General features: G+C 46.2%; 1 protein-coding gene across 1 annotated transcript in view; it reads left to right on the forward strand.

Moving 5' to 3' along the window:
- The window catches only part of TMEM67 (transmembrane protein 67), a 624,701-nt gene that overhangs the window by 176,749 nt on the left and 424,638 nt on the right, over positions 1-23,314 (forward strand). Inside the window, 1 exon segment of the mRNA XM_029591688.1 lies at positions 8,639-8,704. Coding sequence (XP_029447548.1) covers positions 8,639-8,704 — 66 coding nt within the window.

The following is a 23,314-nucleotide window of genomic DNA, read 5'->3' on the forward strand; positions in this document are numbered from 1 at the left end:
CGTCCCGGTTGATCCGGTCCCTGGACCCTCGAGACCTCGGCGCGGCCACTCGCCACCCGACAGCCCCGATTATGGGAATTCGGATTGCTCCCAGGAAAGTGAGGAGCCACCCGAGGAGGGTGAACTTCCCTCGGAGATAGAGCCATATCGGTCCATGAGGCGCTTCTTTCGGAAAGAGGATCTTTCAGGCCTGGTCTCGCAATGTCTATCGGAACTGGCCATTCCGGGCCAGGATACCCCAGGGGACCCTAAAATGAACCCCCTGTTAGAGGTCCTGCACCAACCGGCTCACCATTTTCCCCTCCTACAAGCAGCACAGCAGCTAATCGATCTGGAATGGAAGGCACCGGAGGCCTCATTCAAAAGGGGTCGGGCCTTGGCAGGCATGTACCCTCTGGATCCGGCGTCCAAGGAGCTGCTGGCATGCCCCAAGGTAGACGCCATAGTTAACGCAATAGTGAAGCACACAACCATTCCGGTTGAGGGGGGAGCGGCCCTCAAGGATACGCATGACCGACGCATGGACACCATTCTGAAACAAGCTTTTGAGGTAGCAGCCATGTCCCTACGAATCGTGACCTGCTGCACCGTGGTGACGCGCTCCTGTTTATCACAGGCGAGAAACAACACCCAGGGAGCAGACATGGAATCAGCTCTCGCATTTCTCACTGACGCAGCCTCCGACTTCGTCCGTACGGCAGCCAAGGGAGTGTCCTCCTCAGTGGCAGCCAGAAGACAGCCGACTCGTCCTCCAAGACACGACTCACAAGAATGCCCTTTAAGGGTTCCCTACTGTTCGGCAGCGATCTCGAGACCTGGGCTACTAAATGGGGTGCCTCTCCCTTACCCCGTTTACCAGAAGACAGGCCGAGGAGAAGCCAGCGGTCCTTTTCTAGAACTTCCAGAGGTAGAAATTCTCAGCGCTTCAACCCTTACAGGTCTCGCTATCGAGCGCCTCGTTCCCAGGCCAGGAACCAGCCCTTTCGGACTAAGCACAACAAGAAGAGAACCAGCCCGGGTTCTGGCCTCGGCCGCAACCCACAATGACAATCAGCCGACCCATCCGGGGGTAGCAGCCATAGGGGGCAGGCTAACCCTCTTCTACCGCAGTTGGGTCGAGATCACTTCGGACCAGTGGGTCCTCGCCATCATCCGAGAAGGATATTACCTGGATTTCCTTCGGCTTCCGCCGCACAAGTTTGTGGAATCACTCAAGGCAGCGGCACTAGAAGTGACCTTACAGAGGCTCCTGGCCCTAAAAGCCATAATCCCAGTACCTGCAGGAGAGATAAATTCTGGGCATTATTCCATTTATTTCATAGTACCCAAGAAGGAGGGCACTTTCAGGCCCGTCCTGGACCTCAAGTCAGTCAACCGACACCTACGGGTCCCCAGCTTTCGCATGGAAACTCTGCGGTCGGTCAAGAATTCAGTACAGCCAGGGGAGTTTCTCACATCCCTAGATCTGTCTGAAGCCTACCTGCATATCCCAATCCATCGGGATCATCAGCGCTATTTGCGCTTCAAAGTCCTGAATCAGCACTTCCAATTCCGAGCTTTACCCTTTGGGTTAGCCACCGCGCTGCAGATCTTTACCAAGGTCATAGTAGTAGTGGCGGCGGCACTCAGGAAGGAAGGAATTCTCGTCCATCCTTACCTGGACGATTGGCTGATCAGGGCAAAGTCACCGGAGGAGAGCCACCGGGCAACCAACAAAGTTATAGAGCTTTGGAAGGCCTCGGATGGGTAGTCAACATAAACAAGAGCTCCCTACAGCCGTCCCAGTCGCTGGAATACCTAGGGGTCCAATTCGACACCCGAGAAGACAAGGTCAGCCTGACCTCCAAGAGAAAGTCAAAACTCCAGAATCATCTGCAAGCCCTGCTGAGCGCCAGCCGGCCCACAGCTCAGGATTATCTACAGGTCCTCGGCCTCATGGCATCCACTCTGGAGGTGGTGCCATGGGCGCGGGCTCAAATGAGACCATTGCAACGCGCCCTTCTATCTCGATGGAGCCCACGATCACAGAACTACACAGTACGCCTACCTCTACCGGCCAGAGTGCGGTATCAGCTACGATGGTGGTTGCAGCCTGGCCACATAAGCCGGGGGTCAAGAATGTCCTCCCCAACCTGGATTCTGCTCACCACAGATGCCAGCCTGAATGGATGGGGAGCACACTGCTAGGAACTCACCGCCCAAGAGCGGTGGACCAGAGAAGAGTCAAGGTGGAACAACAACCGACTAGAGGCACGGGCAGTCAGGCTAGCGTGCCTGCGATTTGCCCACAGACTTCGCGACAGAGCGGTCAGAGGGATGTCAGACAATGCCACCACGGTGGCATACATCAATCGTCAAGGCGGAACCAGAAGCTAACAAGTGTCCCTGGAAATAACTCCCCTGATGATTTGGGCAGAAGCCAATCTCCAGGACATCTCCGCCGTCACATTGCCGGGAAGGACAACACGACGGCAGACTTCCTCAGCAGAGAAAGCCTAAACCCGGGGGAGTGGCAGCTGTCACCCACAGCCTTTCAGATAATTGTGGATCAATGGGGGACGCCAGCCATGGACCTATTAGTGGACAGGTCCAACGCTCAAGTTCCCAGATATTTCAGCCGCAGGCAGGATCCTCGAGCCCAGGGAATCGATGCCCTGGTACAGCCATGGCCTCAGGGGATCCTGCTATACGCCTTTCCTCCATGGCCCCTGCTGGGTGCCATTATACACAAGATTCAGCGACACAGAGGCCTAGTTCTTCTAGTGGCCCCGGACTGGCCAAGAAGACCCTGGTACGCAGACATGAGAAGACTACTGGCAGGGAACCCTCTACCTCTGCCTCCCTACAGGGACCTGCTACGGCAAGGCCCCATTCTCCACGAGGATCCAGCTCAATTCTCTCTTACGGTCTGGCCATTGAGAGGGCTAGACTGAAGAAAAGGGGATACTCGGAGCCGGTAATAGATACACTCCTCCGAGCACGCAAGTTCTCCACATCACTAACATATATCAGGATCTGGAGAGTTTTTGAAGCCTGGTGCGACTCTCACAGCACCAATTCGCATGCCGCTAAGATTCCTATCATTTTGGTCTTCCTGCAAGATGGACTTCAGAAGGGTTTGTCCCTCAGCTCCATCAAGGTTCAGGTAGCAGCGTTGTCTTGCTACGGTCCCAGGAGTGACGGCAACACCATGGCCAAACACCCAGACGTTTCACGTTTCCTGAAAGGAGTCAAACACATTCGCCCGCCACTGAAGTGGCCAGTGCCCTTGTGGAACCTCAACCTAGTATTGGAATTTCTAGCGGGATCAGCCTTCAGGCCCCTTCGAGGCCTGTCTCTCCGTTTGTTAACCTTGAAGATGGTATTCTTGCTGGCTGTGTGTTCAGCACGCCGCATCTCAGAGCTACAAGCACTATCCTGCCGTGATCCATTTCTCAGAATCACTCCAGAGGCTATCCATCTTCGCACAGTTCCATCCTTTTTACCCAAAGTGGTCTCTCACTTTCACCTCAACCAAACCATATTCTTGCCTACCATGGAAGGTTTGAAGAAGTCGGAAGAAGGTTGAATGCTACGCCATCTCGACATCGGCAGACTGCTGTCCAGATACCTGGAAATGTCAGAAGCAGTACGAAAGACGGACCACCTGTTCGTCCTGCACAGCGGGAAGAAGCAAGGGGAAGCGGCCTCACGTCCAACCATCGCCCGCTGGATTAAAGAAGTTATCAAGGCAGCCTACATAGAGGCGTGAAAACCACCGCCTCTACAGGTCAAGGCTCATCCTACCAGAGCACAATCGGCCTCTTGGGCAGAAACTAAGCTGCTGTCGCCTGCAGAGATATGTAACGCGGCGATGTGGTCCTCCCTCCATACCTTCTCCAGATTCTACCGTCTGGACGTCCAGGCCCGGGAGGACACAGCATTTGCGAGGGCAATCCTAAACAGTCCTCGGGCAGCCTCCCGCCCAGTCCGGGAGTAGCTTTTGTACATCCCATTTGTTTTGAGTCCATCTGCTACACGCTAGGAAATGTTGAGATTACTTGCCTGATAATCTCCTTTTCCTTAGTGTATGCAGATGGACTCAGCATCCCGCCCGGCTGCTGGTATACATGGGGATTCACCGACTCACGGTAAGCCACGTTTTCTTATATAGGGCATCCACCCTGCCGGGTGTCGACGCCATCCGGCTGAGTACACTGGCGGTCTCCAGCTACCATCAATTGGTCAGGGTAATCCTGTTGATTAATCGATGGGTTAGTCACACATATATCCATAAAAGGTTTTGCAAGGAAGGTTACTGATTTGCTGCACTTCCTGTGGGGGGTATATGTACCCGTGCTGACGTCAGATCCGTCTCCAACTGCTAGCACGAGCACACTATACCCATTTGTTTTGAGTCCATCTGCATACACTAAGGAAAAGGAGATTATCAGGCAAGTAATCTCAACATTTCATACTGCAGGATGGTATAATTGCATAATATAGCAAGATCTGCTTTAATATATCAAGCATAGCAATTAAAGGATACAATAAAGGATCTGCTTTTAATATGTCAGGGCAGAATAGTTACCTGAATCCAGTAGAGCTTTATCCTTTATTCAGAAAGAGGGCCATAGCCAGGTACTCTCCCAGACAGAAGCTGACAGAAAGTGGATAACCTTTTCCTGTTGTTTTTTTTTGACCCAGCATTTTCCTAAATCCAGCCGCAAGGTGTTACCGTTAACCAATGAATTTGACACTTCCTCTACCACCCCTCCATCTCCAGGGCTGTGAATATTGCCTCCACAGCATCTCTAACTGATCCATGGATGGGAAGGCATTACTTTTGAATTGAACTGTAGACCTTCTGCATGGCAATGCACAGCTCTTGCAACCTGAACCAGCAAGCTGTCCCTTTCCTGTTTTCAACTTTCCTGCCTGCTTAGCTTCTCTAAGGCATCATTGATTTTATGGTTCAGGAGGCTATTCCTGACTGAATTATGTAGCAAGGCATATAGACTCCTTCACAATAGTATAACTGTCTTTAATTTTCTTCTCTTAGAGATTTTCTTTTCACCTCTGTTTCACTCTGTTCCTCTTTAACTTTTGATACTTCTGATACCTTTCAACACCTTTCCTTCTGGCTAACTGCCGGCATGTATTGTCATTATGGCAATGGCCATGAAGCCCTCAAAGCATTCTCATGGTGAGAAGAGCTCATCCTTGATTTATTCCTGGAAATTACAATAGTCACCAGGTGGCTGCCACTAGTATATCTCAGATATCCCAGAAGGTGTGTTCACCCCTCCTGCCTCCCAACAATTTTTGGCATTGACAATCTTTAAAGAGGAAATGGACAGGAAGATCCAGCAGACTTTGGAGGGCATTGATGTCAATGCAGACCAATGTCGAGCTGATTTTGGTGCCCCTATAGCTGCCTAGTGGCTCAATACTGAGGTTAGTTCCTGGAGGGGAATAGACATTGATGTCCTCTACATGATGGTGATTTCCAGCCCGTTGAGCGAAAATACTTCCATGAGACACAGGAGGTCATTGGGGGTCTAGCTCCCAACAGACAAGTGCTTCTCTTTCTGAGGCCTTGTCTGGTAGCTGGGTGAGATCTGGGTCCTTGTCCCCTATCCTACCAGTTGGGTTCAGATTCACAGTTATTCCGGGGGTTTGGCTATGGATCTGGAGATTTCTCTGATCAAGAGGAATTGACAGGACTCCTCTTTAACTCCTTTCCTCTGCAAGAAAAGAGACAGCCTCTGCCTGAGGACCTCTCATTTGCTGGATTTATTCAGAGAATAACTGAGGCCATTCCATTTACTTTTTAGATGTAGGATGAGTTCTCAAACAAGATGCTGGGTATCCTCTAGTCTGTGAACCTTTTAAGAAGATTATGCCCTCTCCAGTGCACGAGATCCTTCAGTGGTACAGACAAGGATATGGGAGAATTCTCTCCCTGTAGCTTATTTTATTTATTTATTTAAAAAAATGTTTAGTCCACTTAGGCCTGGATTTTCCATTCTCACAAAGAATGGTGAATCCCGGTGGTAACGGGGAGACGGGCCTGCGAAAGCCGGCAGCGATTGCACCACCGCGGTGTTATCGCTGCCGGCTTTCGCACCCAATAGAGCCACCATGAAAGTGGTGCTATTGGTGGCGATAGCATGGTTTACCTTATCGCCACTAGCGAAGATACTGCTGCGCCCGCCTCCTCGCTGCCCCGACTCCTCCCCTCCCCGACTCCGCCCTGACTCTGCCCCCGCTTACTATCGCACGAGAAAAGGGACTTTTTGCATGTGATATGGGTAGAAAATAACTCCCTTTGGGGGATTCAAAGTGATATACAGAAGAAACAAACAGTAAAATACCCTGAGATAAAACAACAAAACTCATAAAACAGCTAAAACCATAAAATATCTGGAGCAGAGGAACGTCACAATTACTCTCAGGAAAACGCAAATGTGGCTTCAGAGGGAAAGTGGCATCAATTCTCAATATTGAAAGCCAAATGAAAAATGTGTGTTCAAGGATTTCTTAAAGAGTTTCAAGCATAGTGTGTTCCATGAGTAAGAAGGCAGACACAATATATTGTGTCCAGAAAGCTCCTGCATTCAGAAAGCAAAATCTAATGCATCAGTCTTTGGTGGTTGAATCTACTCTCAGGAGAGGGAAAGGACCAGAACCATTCCTCTGTGCCCCTAGGGAAGGATTCTAGAGTCTTGGATACATTCGGGAGAAAGGCATTTTAGGAAACTATGCTTAATGCTCGTATAGCATCCTATCATAAGACATACCATACTGGATCAGACCAAGGCGCTCAGCATATTGTCTCCAACAGTGGCCAGTCCAAGTCACAAGTACCTAGCAAGTATCCAAACATTAAATAGATCCCATGCTACTAATGCCGGCAACAAACAGTAGCTGTTCCCTATTGATTAATAACAGTTTATGGGCTTCTCCTTCAGGAACTTATCCAAATCATTTTTTAAACCCAGCTACACTAGCTGTCTTAACCACATCCTCTTCATGGGCTAGTAAATGCAGGACAATCTGAAGCAGTTGAGGAATGTGACATAGCAGCTTCCTTAGAAGCAACATGACAATTTCCAGCTACTAGGGGACAATGGGATGGAGTGCCACACCATCCTCAGAAATGCAGAAACCTAAATCTAATTCATGCTAATTCAGTTTCTCCAAGTTCCAACTTTCAAAGCAAGAAGTAAGCTATACATTTTGGAAATTAACCCTGTATTACTTTGGACATACTTTCAAAAACTTCCCAAAGGGTTTAACTGCCTTCCATAACCTGCTTTATAAGGCTCCATTGCAAACAGACCTTTCTGTTGTATATATTTGAATACAGAAATAAACATAACATAAGAAGTTGACATACTAGGTCAGACCGAGGGTCCATCAAGTCGGGCATCCTGTTTCCAACAGTGGCCAATCCAGGTTACAAGAACCTGGCAACTACTCAAACATTAAATAGATCCCATACTACGAATGCCAGTATTAGAAATGGCTATTCCTTAAGTAAATTTGATTAATAGCAGTTTAGGAACTTCTCCAAACTTTTTTAATACCCAGCTACACTAACTGCCCTAACCACATCCTCCAGCATTGAATTCTAGAGCTTAATTATGCTTTTTCTTATTTTCTTCAGATGAATTCTTCTTCCCATTTTTGAAGGAAGTTCTTTTAGCTAAAATAACTCCTTTCACCTCACCTTTTAACCATGCTGGAAGTTGTTGGGCCTTAATGTGATGAATACATTTGGTCTGTGCTTCTAAAATGGTATTTAAAAAAAAATGTCCAAACCTTTATAGCTGTACTTTTCAGTTTTTTTCTATTTTCCTCATTTTATGAAAATGTCTCTTTTGAAAATTTTGTGCTAGAGCTGAAGATTTACTTTGTGTGCCCATTCCAGTCATTCAGTCATATTTGATCATTATGATCACTGTTGCCAAGTGGCCCTACTACCGTTACCTCTTGTATAAAATTCTGCATTCTATTAAGAATTAGATCTAAAATGGCTCCCTCTCTTCTTGATTCCTGAACCAATTGCTCCCTGAAACAGTCATTTATTCCATCCAGGAATTTTACCTCTCTAGCATGTCCTGTTGATACATTTACCCAGTCAATATTGGGCTAATTAACATCTCCCATTATTACTGTTTTGGAAAATGTTAGCATTTCTAATTTCTCTTAGTATTTCATCATCCGTCTGATCATTTCGGCCAGGTGGATGGTGTATACCCTTATTTATACTCTTCCCCAACACACATGGGATTTCTGCCCATAAAGGTTCTATTGTGCATTTAGTTTCCTGCATATTTGCCATTCAAAGTTCTTCAGGATTCAGACTCAGAGTAAAATATAAGAAGCAGAAGAGTGAACTTTATGAAGGAGATTAACAAAAATGTTGGCCAAGACCATAATAACACACATACATATTTTTTATTTCTAACAGACATAAAAATATTAAAAATAAAATCTAGAAATAGGATCAATGATGAGGGAAGCCAAGTCAACAGAATTATTGATATTAAAAATTAGATTATTGATTATCAATATTTTAGTTTCATGACATAAAAGTAATTTTGTCTTTAAATAGAATGAGCAGTGCTGACAATTTATTTCATTTTTGTAGCTTTGCCCGGACACTGAGACAAGGCTTCATGCTGCTTATACATTTGGAACAACATATCATCAGAGCGTAAGCATAAAATAAACAAAAATCTTATTTGGCTTCAAATGTAACCGTATAGTAGAGACACTGTCATTATTAAAATGGGAATGACTGACATTTAATTGTGAAAAAACAAAGGGGTGGATCAGCAAAAAATCTGACACTGAACAATCTAAGATTAAACAATGAAGTGTGAGGAGAAAAATTTAACAATACAAACAATTTTTTTCTTTTCTGTTTCAAGCAAAACATTTATCAATGTTTATATTTGTAATCCTAAAACAGAAAATATCAATTGGTCATGAAAATGACTCCATACAGACGATAAATGCAGCAACAGTTCATGATCTTGAAAATCCAATTATGTATTAGTGAACTATAATTAGGTCCCCCAACATGGCCATTGTTTGTCAAGTGGCTTCATCAGGAAGGACATTACTGTGAAAAGTAAATAAAAGAGAATGACTTACAGAATATTTAACGATTTAAATACATAAACCAATGGATGACAAGTTTGAAGTAATAAGCATGCTAGTCGCTAAATAACCCTGTACCTGGGAGGACAGATGATAAAAATTCACAAGTAGGACAGCGTTTCCATTGTGGTCTGGGAAGCAAAGTCTCCAACTACAAACAAGAAGCTGCTATAAAAGGTGCGAATGTGTCACATGACATTAAAGAACCAGTGAAATGAAAGTAGCAAGGAACCAAGGAATTAATAGAACTGGCACAAATGGGATGCATGATAAATACAGTAAAAGAGAAAGACTCAGCAAAATAAAGTCCACTCGATCTTGCGATTTAAGCAGAGTGAGTGAAAAGAGCACAGAATGAATGTACAATGTTGTTCGCATTGTAATAGTAACCTATCTAAGGCATCCCCTCTCCGGTGAGACATTTTAGTCTTTTTAGATTTACTCTCTACTAATACACCCACATCGAACCACACTGGATATAAGCCTTGTGGCCATTGTCATGATTGCAACTTTTCTTTAACCCTGTAATATTTCACCCATCTGATTTCACTAACTACATATCCACATAGATTCTCATCTACTACTACCTAACATTTCTTTAGCGTTACACAGCACATGAGCGTTGTACAATCCACATTGGAAACTCTGTCCTACTTGTGAATGCTTATCTGTCTTCCCAGGTACGGGTTTATTTAGCTACTAGTATGTTTATTACTACTACCTTATCATCCATTGGTGTATATATTTAAATTGTTATTTAGTATATGCTGCTTACATGTCCTTTTGTTTTATTTTACTTTTTGCAGTAATGTCCCTCTTGATGTGCTTGGTGAAATATAGCCATGCCTAACTATAACTCACTAATACATAATTGGATTTTCAAGATTATGAGCTGCTGTTGTGTTTATCATCTGTATGGAGTCATTTTCATGACCAATTGATATTTTCTACTTTTGGATTACAAATGTAAACATTGATGAATAAATAAATGTTCTGCTTGGAACGGAAAAGAAAAATTGTTTTTCATTGTGGTTACATTTTTTTCCTTATTCTTCATTGTATTATCTGACATTTAATTGTGACCTTTGGGCAGCAGAAAAGTTCTGATTCGGAGCAGCAGAAACTCAGCTCTTGAGTGCTGGATGAGCTGTATAAGCTAATTTTATTGCTTCAGTTTAATATCTTCACTGTTGTATAATTCTAGTAGTAGTTTCAGGTTTTTCTTAAGCAGTAGCACCTAACCCATATTGTGTCAGACACACAGTTAAGGTTTATATTCAGATATGTTTATTTTAATGCACAAAACGAAACATCTACAGTATTTGTCTAAGGTAATAATAAACAGCATTTGTAAACAAACCATGTGAAATTTTTAGACAGGAATAGACTGGTTTGCAGATTGGATTTGCTAAACTCCTAAATTCAGAGATCAGCCTTCTTTCTCTCTTTAATGATATTGTTAACTTTTCAAATCAGATTCTGCAAAGCGTCAGTATATAATGTAATAATGTACCGCATTTTCCGGCATATAAGACGAGTTTTTAACCCCTGAAAATCTTCTCAAAAGTCGGGGGTCGTCTTATACACCGGGGGTCGTTCCTATAGGGCGAATAATTACTGTATTTTTCGCTCCATAAGACGCACTTTTTCCCCCCAAAAGTGGGGGGGAAAATGGTCTGCGTCTTATGGAAGCGAATATAAAAAAAATAAAAATCTAACAAACCTCCCACCCTCCTGACCCCCCAAAGACCTGCCAAAAGTCCTGGTGGTCCAGCGGGGGTCCAGGAGCAGTCCGGGAGCGATTCTCCTGGACTTGGGCCGTCGGCTGCCAGCAATCAAAATGGCCGCCGACGGCCCTTTGCCCTTACAATGTCACTGGGGTCGAACAATGGCAGCGGTAGCCCCTGTGCATAGTAAGGGCAAAGGACCGTCGGCGGCCATTTTGATTACTGGCAGCTGACGGCCCTTTGCCCTTACTATGTCACAGGGGCTACTGCTGCCATTGGTCGACCCCAGTGACATACAGATCAATACAGTAAAGTGCGGGCCGCGGTTACCCTGCTCCTAACTCGCCTTCTACTCACTTTCCTGCCGCGTTTAGCCCTTCCGCGATACACTATCCCCTTTAACTCATCCCTACCGCCTCTTAAAATCCCCGGGTAACCCCTTCCGCACGCGGCATGTATATTAAATGTAAACGATAGCGAATTAGCTATTCCCTCCCATACAGTAACGCGCGCCCTGACTATCGCTTTTTACCCTGCCGTTTTGCTGCGCGTTTACCCTGCTAACTTACCGCCTACCCTTACCCCTGCGTTAGAGGCAGGGGTAAGGGTAGGCGGCAAACTTTCCCCCAGCCCCGCTCACCTGCCCTGGCGCGTCCGGTCTCCGGTGCAGCCCCAGTCCTGTCCCCTCCTCCCGAAGAAAACCCCCCCCACCCCCCCCGAAAAAAAAGTAGCAAGAGAGCGAGGGGAGAGACGGGCAATCCTACGCTCGGGCCTGCTAGTCTCTTCTCCTCTCCTCCCGAAGCAGGGTGCGGAAAAGCAGCCCTTGCTCCGGGAGGAGGGGGGGCAGTTTAAAGCGACGAAGCAACTTACTTTTGCAGCCCCCCCCTCCGGACATCGGCGACGGACCGCGGCTCCAGCCTCCAGCTGTCAGACAGACGGCATCGCACGTGGGAAAGCGGCCCCTATGCGTGCAATTGGCTGCTCAAGACGTGACGTCACATGCCGTGACGCCAAACGTCATGACGTCACGTCTTGAGCAGCCAATTGCACGCATAGGGGCCGCTTTCCCACGTGCGATGCGTCTGTCTGACAGCTGGAGGCTGGAGCCGCGGTCGTCGCCGATGTCCGGAGGGGGGGGGCTGCAAAAGTAAGTCGCTTCGTCGCTTTAAACTGCGCCCCCCCCCCTCCCGGAGCAAGGCTGCTTTTCGCGCCCTGCTTCGGGAGGAGAGGAGAAGAGACTAGCAGGCCCGAGCCTAGGATTGCCCGTCTCTCCCCTCGCTCTCTTGCTACTTTTTCGGTTTTTTTTTTTTTTTTTGCTTCGGGAGGAGGGGATAGGGACTGGGGCTGCACCTGAGACCGGACGCGGCCAGAGCAGGTGAGCGGGGGCTGGGGGAAAGTTTGCCGAGCATCGGAGAACATAACTGTCCACTTCCTGGTACCTGTCATTTCAAATGTCATTTGAAATGACATTTGAAATGACAGATACCAGCGTGGCCGTGAAGCGTTAGGCCCGCGCACCCAGGATACTGTATAGGCCGCTCTATACAGTAAAATGGTTGCTCGGGCCTAATCTTCGCCTAACGCTTCGCAGACGCGGCATGCATTTGCATGCAATTTGAAGAGAGTATCGAGCGGTGGGTGAAGAGAACTGTGCGTGCGGGGACGAGGGTGCGCCTGGCACTGCCACACTCTTCTAACGCGGCATAACTGTATCGACCTGATAGTAAAGGCAAAGGGCCGTCGGCGCCATTTTGATTGTTGGCAGCCGACGGCCCAAGTCCAGGAGATTGCTCCCGGACCGCTCCTGGACCCCGCTGGACCACCAGGGACTTTTGGCAGGTCTTGGAGGGGTCAGGAGGGTGGGGGGTTGTAGAAAACTAATTTGGCAGATCTTGTGGAGGGGTCAGGAGGGTGGGGGGTTTGTATTAATTTGGCAGGTTTTGGAGGGGTCAGGAGGGTGGGGGGTTGTATTTAATTAATTTGGCAGGTCTTGGAGGGGTCAGGAGGGTGGGGGGGTTGTATTTAATTGGCAGGTTTTGGAGGGGTCAGGAGGGTGGGGGGTTGTATTTAATTTGGCAGGTCTTGGGGGGGTCAGGAGGGTGGGGGAAGCTGAGGGATTAGTTTTAAAGGGTCGGGGTGGGTTTTTTGTTTATCGGCTCGGGCGCAGCCGATAAAAAAAAAAAAAAAAAAAAAAAACCCGATCGGGCCGGACGAAAACAAACCCCACGATGTGAATCGGAACTGGAATCAGAACCGATTCCGGTTCCGATTCACATCTCTATTACCGGTATCTCCTTCTCTGCCTCTCAGATCTCGCACATGCACGTCTGCGCCGCTTCACTGCAGTCCTCAGGAGCGAGATCTGAGAGCCAGAGAAGGAGGTACCGGTAATAGGATACAAGGGTGGGCCAGAGGGATGCGTTACTGCTCTGATAGTCTTGGAGACAGGGAGGGCTGGGCAAGCAGGGAGAGCTGACCAATCCAAGCAGGATTTGTATACAACAACCAGCCAATCGCCGGTAAGGTATATCGCTTGCCGTGATTGGCTGGTTGTTGTATACTGGGTACCACATACAGTATGGTTATGTAGTAACACAGAAGGGTAGTCTTATACGGCGAGTATATACCAAACTCTATATTTTAACTGGAAAAGTTGGGGGTCATCTTATTCGCCCAGTCGTCTTATACGCCGGAAAATACGGTATGTCCTTCCAACCCTTACATAATTCATCATACATAACATGCTGTAGGATAACAGAGGTTTCACAGTATACAACAAAATATGAACTCTGACATCACATGATGAATACTGACATGTATTTCAGCAGCAATTCAAAGATAAGGAACTTTGGCCAGAATAATACATGGCTAAGTTATATGATCTACCTGTTTAACTAAGCATTTCTGAAGGAATATAGCTTTTCTCCATAATCACTGACCTAAGAAACAGCCCAGGGTGTGTGTCAGGTCCCAAACTTGTAAATGTGCCCAAATGTGCCTAGAGATGAGAACAGCCAACTCAAGAAGGCAGGCTTGTCAGACAGGTTGGATCATAGGTGAGTTCTGCCCCAGTCAGGGCAGCTTGCTATTCAAAAGGTTACAAGACCAAGGTCATGCATCCTGGTCAGGAGTTGCCACACGGCAGGAGCCATGACCCCCTCAATGGGAAAGGGGGGGCCAGCATTCTGAAATTAATGTGACCCCCAGCCATCTCTCTGCTTGTCTATACAAGAACGCGTGCATATGCATGTGTTCTGCCTGTTAAAAACAGCAGGGGAAAGGGCTCAGGAAAGTAGCCAGTGGGAGTAAACCCATTAACACTGGAAGGCAATGCCCATGCCATTGCTTCCTGCCCCTTTGTACAGCCAGCGGACCAACTTCAACTACCCGAGGTCCCTGTCTATCAGAGAAGCTCCTGCTTCCTGCAGAGCAGCTGAGGCGAGCACCTTAACATGTGCTGTCACCCTGGAGACCCCTCCATGAACTACATCTCTGCAAACCAGGTCTCTGTAATGGTGAGAGATGATGGTAATCTTCTAAAGTTATAGGGTTAGTTAGCTAGCTATGGTTTCATACACCCTAAGCAAGTCTAAGTGTCTTATGTGTTTGCTCTGAGTTTACCAATGATACAAAGTTTTAACCAGTACAAGCCTATGCTGTGTTAAGGAATTTAGAGGCACGAGTTGTCTGTCTTATTCCAATTGGTAACCCTGAAATGTGTAAAAAAAAAAAAAAAAAAAAAAAAGGTCTGATTCTGAGCTAAGTAGTTGTCCTTATGTGCTGCTTGTATCACTGAGAAGGTAAATAGGTGGTATTCTTCATTAGTGTTGCCCCTCTCCCAGAGACTGGGAGAGATGAGAGGGGAGAGGAAAGTGGGCTGGGACCCTCAGGCTGCAGAATACCTTTATTTTACAACAGTGCCACAAGTGTTTTTCTTTGAATACATATGCACATCAAAAGCTTGTATGCTTAAACTCAGAAAACATATTTTAGCAACATAGGGGACGATTCATTAAAGATCATTAACAACATGCAAAATAAATAGCCAATATTTTCACTAAAGCCAGGGGGAATAACTTTCAAACAAATTGTGTATTGGATATATGACTGTGAGCAATATGACTGTGAGCAAATCTAGACACGTATTATCCCAGGACAAGCAGGATGCTAGTCCTCACATATGGGTGACATCAGTAATGGAGCCCTATGTACGGAAAACTTCTTTAAAAGTTTCTATGAAACTTTTGAATGGCACCGGAGTGCCTACTGAGCATGCCCAGCATGCTATGATATTCCCTGCCACAGGGGTCTCCCTTCAGTCTTCTTTTTTCCGCGAAGCGGTTAGCCTCGCGGTATAATCGGAGTCTGAGGTGAATTTTCATCTCCAAAAAATTCGGAAAATTTCGAAAAATACTAACTTCATCGACAGGGGTTTTCCCATTTGTTACCGGCGGTAACTTTTTTCTCTCTCGATTCCCGGCTGGGATCGATATAATTCGAGTTTTCGCCGTCGACGGCCGTCCGGCGCTATGGCATCCGGGTTTAAAAAGTGCCCGAATTGCACTAGAACAATGTCGATTACCAACCCGCATTTTGAATGTGTTCTTTGCCTAGGCAAGGATCACAACATTCAGGCATGTCCATCTTGTGCTGAAATGACCAGTAAGGGTCGGCGACTTAGGGCCGAGAAGATGGAACAGCTTTTTTCAGTTCAGCTGCTTCCAAGACTGTCCACTTTGGCTCAGTCTTCTCCAGCGGCCTCGGTTCGGCAACTGCTGTTAAAGAAAAAACTTCCAGCTGCGGGGGACGCATCCACTCCATCTCCGTCGATTTCATCGAAGGCATCGACTTCAGGAAGCGACAAACAGCCCGAGAAGCATCACCATCGACATCGACGAAGGCGGGAACCGGTGACCGGAGACACTACCACAGGTACGGCCTCTCCGGCTAAGAAACCCCGGATGGAAGCAGAGGCTCCAAGGCCTACTGACGGGCGATCCCCACCGATATCGGTGCCGGGTTCCGAACCTCCTCAGGGCCCTGAGGAGGAATCGGCATCGCCAACACCGCCTCCCTCCACAGCTGCTCTGTTTTCACCAGCTGTGCGAGTGGAACTTGACTCCCTAATACGTCAAGCGGTGCAACAGGCTCTCCGAGAGGCGATTCCACCATCGATGCCGATTCCACATCCATCGATGCCCATTCCCGCACCAACGATTCCGGGGTCATCGACGATGCCGCGGGAACCGGTACCGATTCCAACCCCGGTACATTCACCAATACCGCATACGCCCCCACCGATTCCTTCTTCGGTGCCACCGATGCCCATGCCGGTGCCCTCACCAAGAATGCCTATTCCAGCACCGATTCCTCAGGGGGATGTTCCCATTCTACATCCAGTTTTCAATAGACTGGACACACTACTGGGAATCCTAACGAAACAATTACCACAGGACCCACTTCCAGGCCCTTCAGGGGTGCCAGGGCCCCCTAGGCCACATTCACCTGTAAAAACATCAGTTCCTTATCCAAGGCCACAGGATGAACTGGATGACTCTCATTCTGAATATTCTTCGGAGGAAGATTTATTCTCTGAACCGTTTCCAACTGAGGATCACAGAAAGTCTCCACCGGAAGACCTCTCCTTTACAAATTTTGTTAGGGAAATGGCTGATACCATTCCATTCCCTATACAAACAGAGGTGGATCAGCAACAAAAGACTTTGGAAGTCTTACAGTTTGTAGACCCTCCAAAGGAAATGTTGGCAATCCCGGTTCATGAAGTGTTACAAGAACTTCAACACAGGATCTGGGAGCATCCAAGTTCTGTCTTACCGGTCAACAAAAGGGCTGAAGCCACTTATTTGGTACAACCAACTCCAGGATTCCAAAGAACACAACTGCCCCACCAATCAGTGGTGGTAGAATCCGCCCAAAAGAAGGCAAAGAGACAAAAGTCCCATGCTTCAGTGCCGCCGGGGAAGGAGAGTAGGTTGTTAGACAACCTAGGCAGAAAAGTTTTCCAGGGTTCCATGCTGGTATCAAAAATTTCATCTTACCAGCTGTACATGAACCAATACCAAAGGAACCTTTGGAAACAGGTTCAGGAACTTTTTCTTGCTCTTCCGGAACAATATCAAGAGGCATTTCAAACACTTATACATAAAGGCCTTGACTCTGGCAAACACGAAGTCAGAGCAACTTATGACTGTTTTGAAACAGCAGCAAGGTTATCAGCATCTGCTATAGCGGCAAGGCGATGGGCATGGCTGAAGGCCTCTGATCTTCGCCCAGAAGTCCAAGAGCATTTGTCCGATCTACCGTGCTTAGGGGTTAATCTCTTCAGAGAAAAAATAAAGGAAGCTGTAGCGACCCTTAAGGACCACTCGGAGACGTTAAAACAATTGTCGTCTCAGCCTCAGGAGTCTCAGGCCTCTTCTAGAAAGTTTCCAAGAAGAGACACTCGACGGCCGTACTATCGCCAACGTAGATACTACCCCCCAGCAGGTAGACAAAGACCTAGCCGCCCAGCACAACGCCAGCAGCCTAGACAAAGGCAACCGAGGGCTCAACCACCTCCACAAACGACAGCCACTTCTGGTTTCTGAACATCCCCAGAGAGCAGCAGCTACATCAATCCGTTCCCAGAAACACCTGTAGGAGGTCGCATTCAGTACTTCCACAACAATTGGACCTCCATCACCACCGACCAGTGGGTGTTATCCATCACAACTCACGGTTACAGGCTGGATTTCTTAACTACCCCTGTAGAGAATCCACCACTTCACTCTCACTCAATAAATCAACACTCCATAATTCTTCAAACAGAATTATCCACCCTTCTGAGAGCCAGGGCCATAGAACCAGCTCCTGGACCTCAAAAGGGCAGAGGATTCTATTCCAGATATTTCCTCATTCCAAAGAAAACAGGAGGCCTTCGTCCTATCCTAGACCTCAGGAATCTCAACAAATTTCTCAAAAAAGAAAAATTCAGAATGGTATCCCTAGGCTCCATTCTACCTCTTCTTCAAAGGGGAGATTGGCTCTGCTCTCTGGATCTTCAAGATGCCTACGCTCACATCCCCATCTATCCTCCTCATCGCCAGTACCTGCGATTTCGGGTAATGGATCAACACTTTCAATACAGAGTGCTGCCATTCGGTCTCGCATCAGCACCAAGAGTATTCACGAAATGCATGGCTGCAGCAGTGGCACACCTACACAAACAAAAAGTGCACGTGTTCCCTTACTTAGACGATTGGCTCATCAAAAGTCAGTCAAAAGAAGGAGCTGTCACTTCCCTCAAGCTCACCATCCAAGTCCTTCATTCCTTGGGTTTTCTCATCAACTACCAGAAATCCCATCTATCACCAACTCATCTACTACAGTTCATAGGTGCAGAACTAAACACTACGCTAGCGACTGCTTTTCTACCAAGAGACTGTGCTCAGACACTTGTCCTCTTAACTCACGATCTTCGCAACCGATTCAAGGTGACAGCTCACCAGTGCCTCATTCTTCTAGGGCACATGGCTTCCACGGTTCATGTAACTCCCATGGCCAGACTGACCATGCGACTTCTACAATGGACACTCAAAACACAGTGGATACAAGCCACTCAACCAATGTCCACTCCTATTTACAACACACCAGAGCTCAAAGCTGCACTTCTCTGGTGGACGCTAATGCCCAACCTGCTCAAAGGCCTACCTTTTCAGCAACCAGTTCCACAAGTGACGTTGACTACAGATGCATCCACCTTAGGGTGGGGAGCGCATATTGGTCATCTAAAGACACAGGGCAAGTGGACACGACTCGAAGCCACTTTTCAAATAAACTTCCTAGAGCTTCGAGCTATACGCTATGCGCTGCATGCATTCAAAGACTGCCTATCACACAAGACTGTTTTAATCCAAACGGACAACACAGTAGCCATGTGGTACATCAACAAACAAGGAGGGACAGGTTCTTACCTTCTTTGTCAAGAAGCAGCACAGATTTGGGACTGGGCCCTAACACATTCAATTCTTCTATGGGCCACTTACCTAGCGGGCATCCACAACACAGTGGCGTATCGCCTCAGTCGTCAGTTCCAACCACACGAATGGTCCTTGGATCCAGCAATAGAATCCAAAATCTTCCAACGCTGGGGACAACAGACGATAGATCTCTTTGCATCCCAGCTCAACTACAAAGTGAACAATTACTGCTCTCTACTCCGACAGCAGAACAGCCTACCAAAGGATGCATTTGCTCGCCATTGGAACTCAGGCCTGTTATACGCGTATCCTCCGATACCACTTATCACCAAAACACTAGTGAAGCTACAACAGGACAAGGGGACTATGATACTCATAGCCCCATATTGGCCTCGACAAGTATGGTTCCCCACACTGCTAGATCTCTCAGTCAGGGATCCGATTCGCCTGGGAGTAGCTCCCAATCTCATAACTCAGGAACAGAGTCAGTTGCGCCATCCCAACCTTCAATCCCTGTCCCTGACAGCATGGATGTTGAAAGCTTGATCTTACGGCCACTCAATCTTCCATCCGCTATATCTCAAGTACTTATCGCTGCGCGTAAACCTTCCACTAGAAAGAATTATTCCTACAAATGGAAACGGTTTACTTTGTGGTGCACTCAGAAAGATTTAGATCCTTTCACTTGCCCCACTACCTCGCTACTAGATTACCTTTACCATCTTTCAGACTCTGGTCTTAAGACATCATCGGTAAGGGTACACTTAAGTGCAATCTCAGCTTACCATAATAAGCTGGACGATGCTCCTATCTCCACACAGCCTCTCGTCAGTAAATTCATGAGAGGCCTAACTCACATTAAACCTCCAATTCATTCCCCAAGCATACTATGGGACCTGAATGTGGTATTAACCAGACTTATGCGGTCTCCTTTTGAACCCATAAATACTTGCGACCTTAAATACCTAACTTGGAAAACGGTATTTCTCATAGCCATTACATCAGCTAGAAGGGTCAGCGAACTACAAGCGCTAGTCACATACGAACCCTTTACAAAGTTCCTACATGATAGAGTAGTCCTCCGGACACACCCAAAATTCCTTCCAAAAGTGGTCACGGAATTCCACTTGAACCAATCCATAGTTTTACCTACATTCTTTCCGAGGCCTCACTCTCACCAGGGAGAAAGAGCCTTACACACTTTGGACTGTAAGCGTGCGTTGTCCTTCTATTTAAACCGCACTACAGCCCAGAGGAAATCCAATCAGCTGTTTGTATCCTATGATCCAAACAAACCGGGTAAAGCAGTGGGTAAGCATACTCTGTCAAACTGGCTAGCAGATTGCATACAATTTTGTTATGACAAAGCAGGCCTTACTCTTCAAGGGCGAGTAAAAGCACACTCAGTCAGAGCGATGTCAACTTCAGTAGCACACCTTCGCTCTGTACCTATTCGGGACATTTGCAAAGCAGCAACGTGGAGTTCTCTTCACACCTTTACAGCTCACTACTGTTTAGACAAAGAGGGAAGACAAGATTCAGCCTATGGACAATCCGTCTTAAAGAACTTGTTTCCAGTATAACCCCAACTCCTTCTACATCCGACCTGCTGTGATTTCGGCTGATTCATTTCAATAACAATACCTCACGGTTACTTCAGCACAAAATGACTCAGCCTCTAGCTTGCTAATCACCCATATGTGAGGACTAGCATCCTGCTTGTCCTGGGATAAAGCAAAATTGCTTACCTTGTAATAGGTGTTATCCCAGGACAGCAGGATGTAGTCCTCACGAAACCCACCCGCCACCCCGCGGAGTTGGGTCCGATACGTTTTATTATGTTATTTTTGGCTAACGCTTATTGCTACAAGACAAGACTGAAGGGAGACCCCTGTGGCAGAGAACATCATAGCATGCTGGGCATGCTCAGTAGGCACTCCGGTGCCATTCAAAAGTTTCATAGAAACTTTTAAAGAAGTTTTCCATACATAGGGCTCCATTACTGATGTCACCCATATGTGAGGACTACATCCTGCTGTCCTGGGATAACACCTATTACAAGGTAAGCAATTTTGCTTTTTCTGACCTTTGCAAATGATATTCACGGTTTTTATAAAATATGCACATATATAGGCTTACGTGCAAATACATGCAGTGTATTGAAAGAACAAACTTTTCCTACCTATTTTAAAAATATACTTGCAAAAGTAAAGGGAGACGTTTTTGTGAAAGTCAGCAAATTTTAAAATATGTGCCAGTTTCAGTTAGTCCACTAGTTCGCCCAGTTCTTCTGCAAGTCACTGAGACCTTCCTGATTCTTCAGCCTGAACTCGTCCCAATTCATCCAGATTTCCCACCCAGTCAGTATTATATAATAAACATGTTTAATATCACTTACACCAGATAATTATCAGGTGTAAAAATATGCGAGCAAATTGGCAAATATATGTGTGTAAGTGTTGGCCCCGTTCGAGAGTGTCCCAGACTGTCCCTTTTTAAAACACATATATGAGTACAGGAAAGGGAAAATATGCATATATTTTCGACTTTTATAAAATACGGAATACATGAGTAGATGCTACCTACATATATGCTCATTTTTACGCACGAAACGTTTTGAAAATTCACCAATTAGTATTCACTTCTAGATGCATGCTAATGAGTAAAAAGGAATATTAAAATGCATAATGATCATGCGAAATTTAGCATAAGCACAGGGAAAAAGTGAAATCCCCAACCACACACTGTTTAGAATCAGAAAACGGTGTCACTACTCCGTTTCAGTTTGAACATGTGAATGCAATAGAAACTGGATATAAAAACATTCTAAAAAGAAGTGCTGTTTTCTCTGAAACATCCGGTCCGCATATTATTAACCTTTGGCTCTGTTGTCAGAGACTGTCTGTCCTTAAGAGTCAAACATTTGCAAAATTGCGATTATTGGTCCCTCCCGACACAGTTGTACAAAACACGGTCCGTGTCGGGGGGGCCGTGTGACTTATAATAAGCCTACAATATTCTGTGATACAACTGTGAGATTACAAATAAAGACCTCTCAAGGACAAAGATATTGGACATTTGAGATTTCTCTACCCCATCGTTTTCTGATTCTGGATATGTTAAATTTAGCACCATAGTTAATAAACCACGTACTAACTTCCAACCACATGTTAATATAAAAAAATGAGTGCGTACTTCGGATCACACATTAGGCACTAAGAGCTGAAACTGATCCCTTACTAGTGGCTAAGAAATACTGATCCCAAACACTGTCTCCAAAGATTCTACCAAATCCTTCTCCCATGCCAATTGAAATTTATGCTTTACGGTCATGCCACCATTTCATAGTGCATAAATCTTAGATATAAACCTCTTAATCCCTCCAGCTTGATCATAAAAGCCTGCAAAAAGGGTTTTCCCTTTTTTCAGATCCACCCCAATTTTCTCAGCCCAAAAATAGTGAATCAATTGATTTTAGGAGAATCAAGCGCTCTGAGACAGCTGGTGTGTTTGTTGCAAGTTTATGAAAGGAATAAAATCATTACCATCCCAAAATTGTCCTAATCTAGTTTTCCCCAGCTCGGTCCAGCACGCTATCATCCCAGCCTCTAGACCCGGACTAAATTGTTTATTAAACAAAAATGAGATGTGATGGTAGAATCACCTACGTCCCACCAACCGCCTCCAACATAACCTCCAGGTCTCCAGAATTAAATGAGAATGTGAAGAGAAACCCCTAGTGGTCAGAGAACCACCGATCCACACCGATGTCCAGTGGAGGGTCCCTCGCTACAAACTGTGCTATACGTACCCAAGCCTTGATTCGCACTTTCACATGCCACTGTAACATGGCACTGAGCTGGGCTGCCACATAGTACTATTTTAAATTAGGTACCCCAATACCTCCTCTTGTTTTATCTAGGAAAATTATTCTACTAGACCACCCGTGGATGCCGACGATGCCATATATATCAGAATAACTTGCATTGCCAACACTTTAACAGTCCAGTGGGGATCTGTACTGGGAGCATCTGGAAATGGTAACAAAATCTAGGGAGAACATTCATCTTACATATAGCCACCCTACCAAGCCATGAGAAATACAACCTATCCCATCTGTCCAAATCCCTTTGGATGTCCTTCACCAGAGGGACATAAGCTAAAAAAGCTCAGCAGCTTTCGGACCAAGTTTCACCCCGAGATTCTTCACCCACTGCTTAGATACCTTGAATAGAATAGAAGCCCCAAATAAATGAAATTTCAGATCTATTAGTTAGAATTTGTAACCTATCATTAAAATCATCTATTGTACCTGAAGACTGGGGGGTGGCTAATGTAACCCCAGTATTTAAAAAGGGCTCCAGGGGCAATCCGGGAAACTACACACCAGTTAGCCTGACTTCAGCGCCAGGAAAAATAGTGGAAAGTGTTCTAAAATCAAAATCACAGAACATA

The sequence above is a fragment of the Rhinatrema bivittatum genome, chromosome 2, assembly GCF_901001135.1.
Source record: "Rhinatrema bivittatum chromosome 2, aRhiBiv1.1, whole genome shotgun sequence".
Taxonomy (NCBI): domain Eukaryota; kingdom Metazoa; phylum Chordata; class Amphibia; order Gymnophiona; family Rhinatrematidae; genus Rhinatrema; species Rhinatrema bivittatum.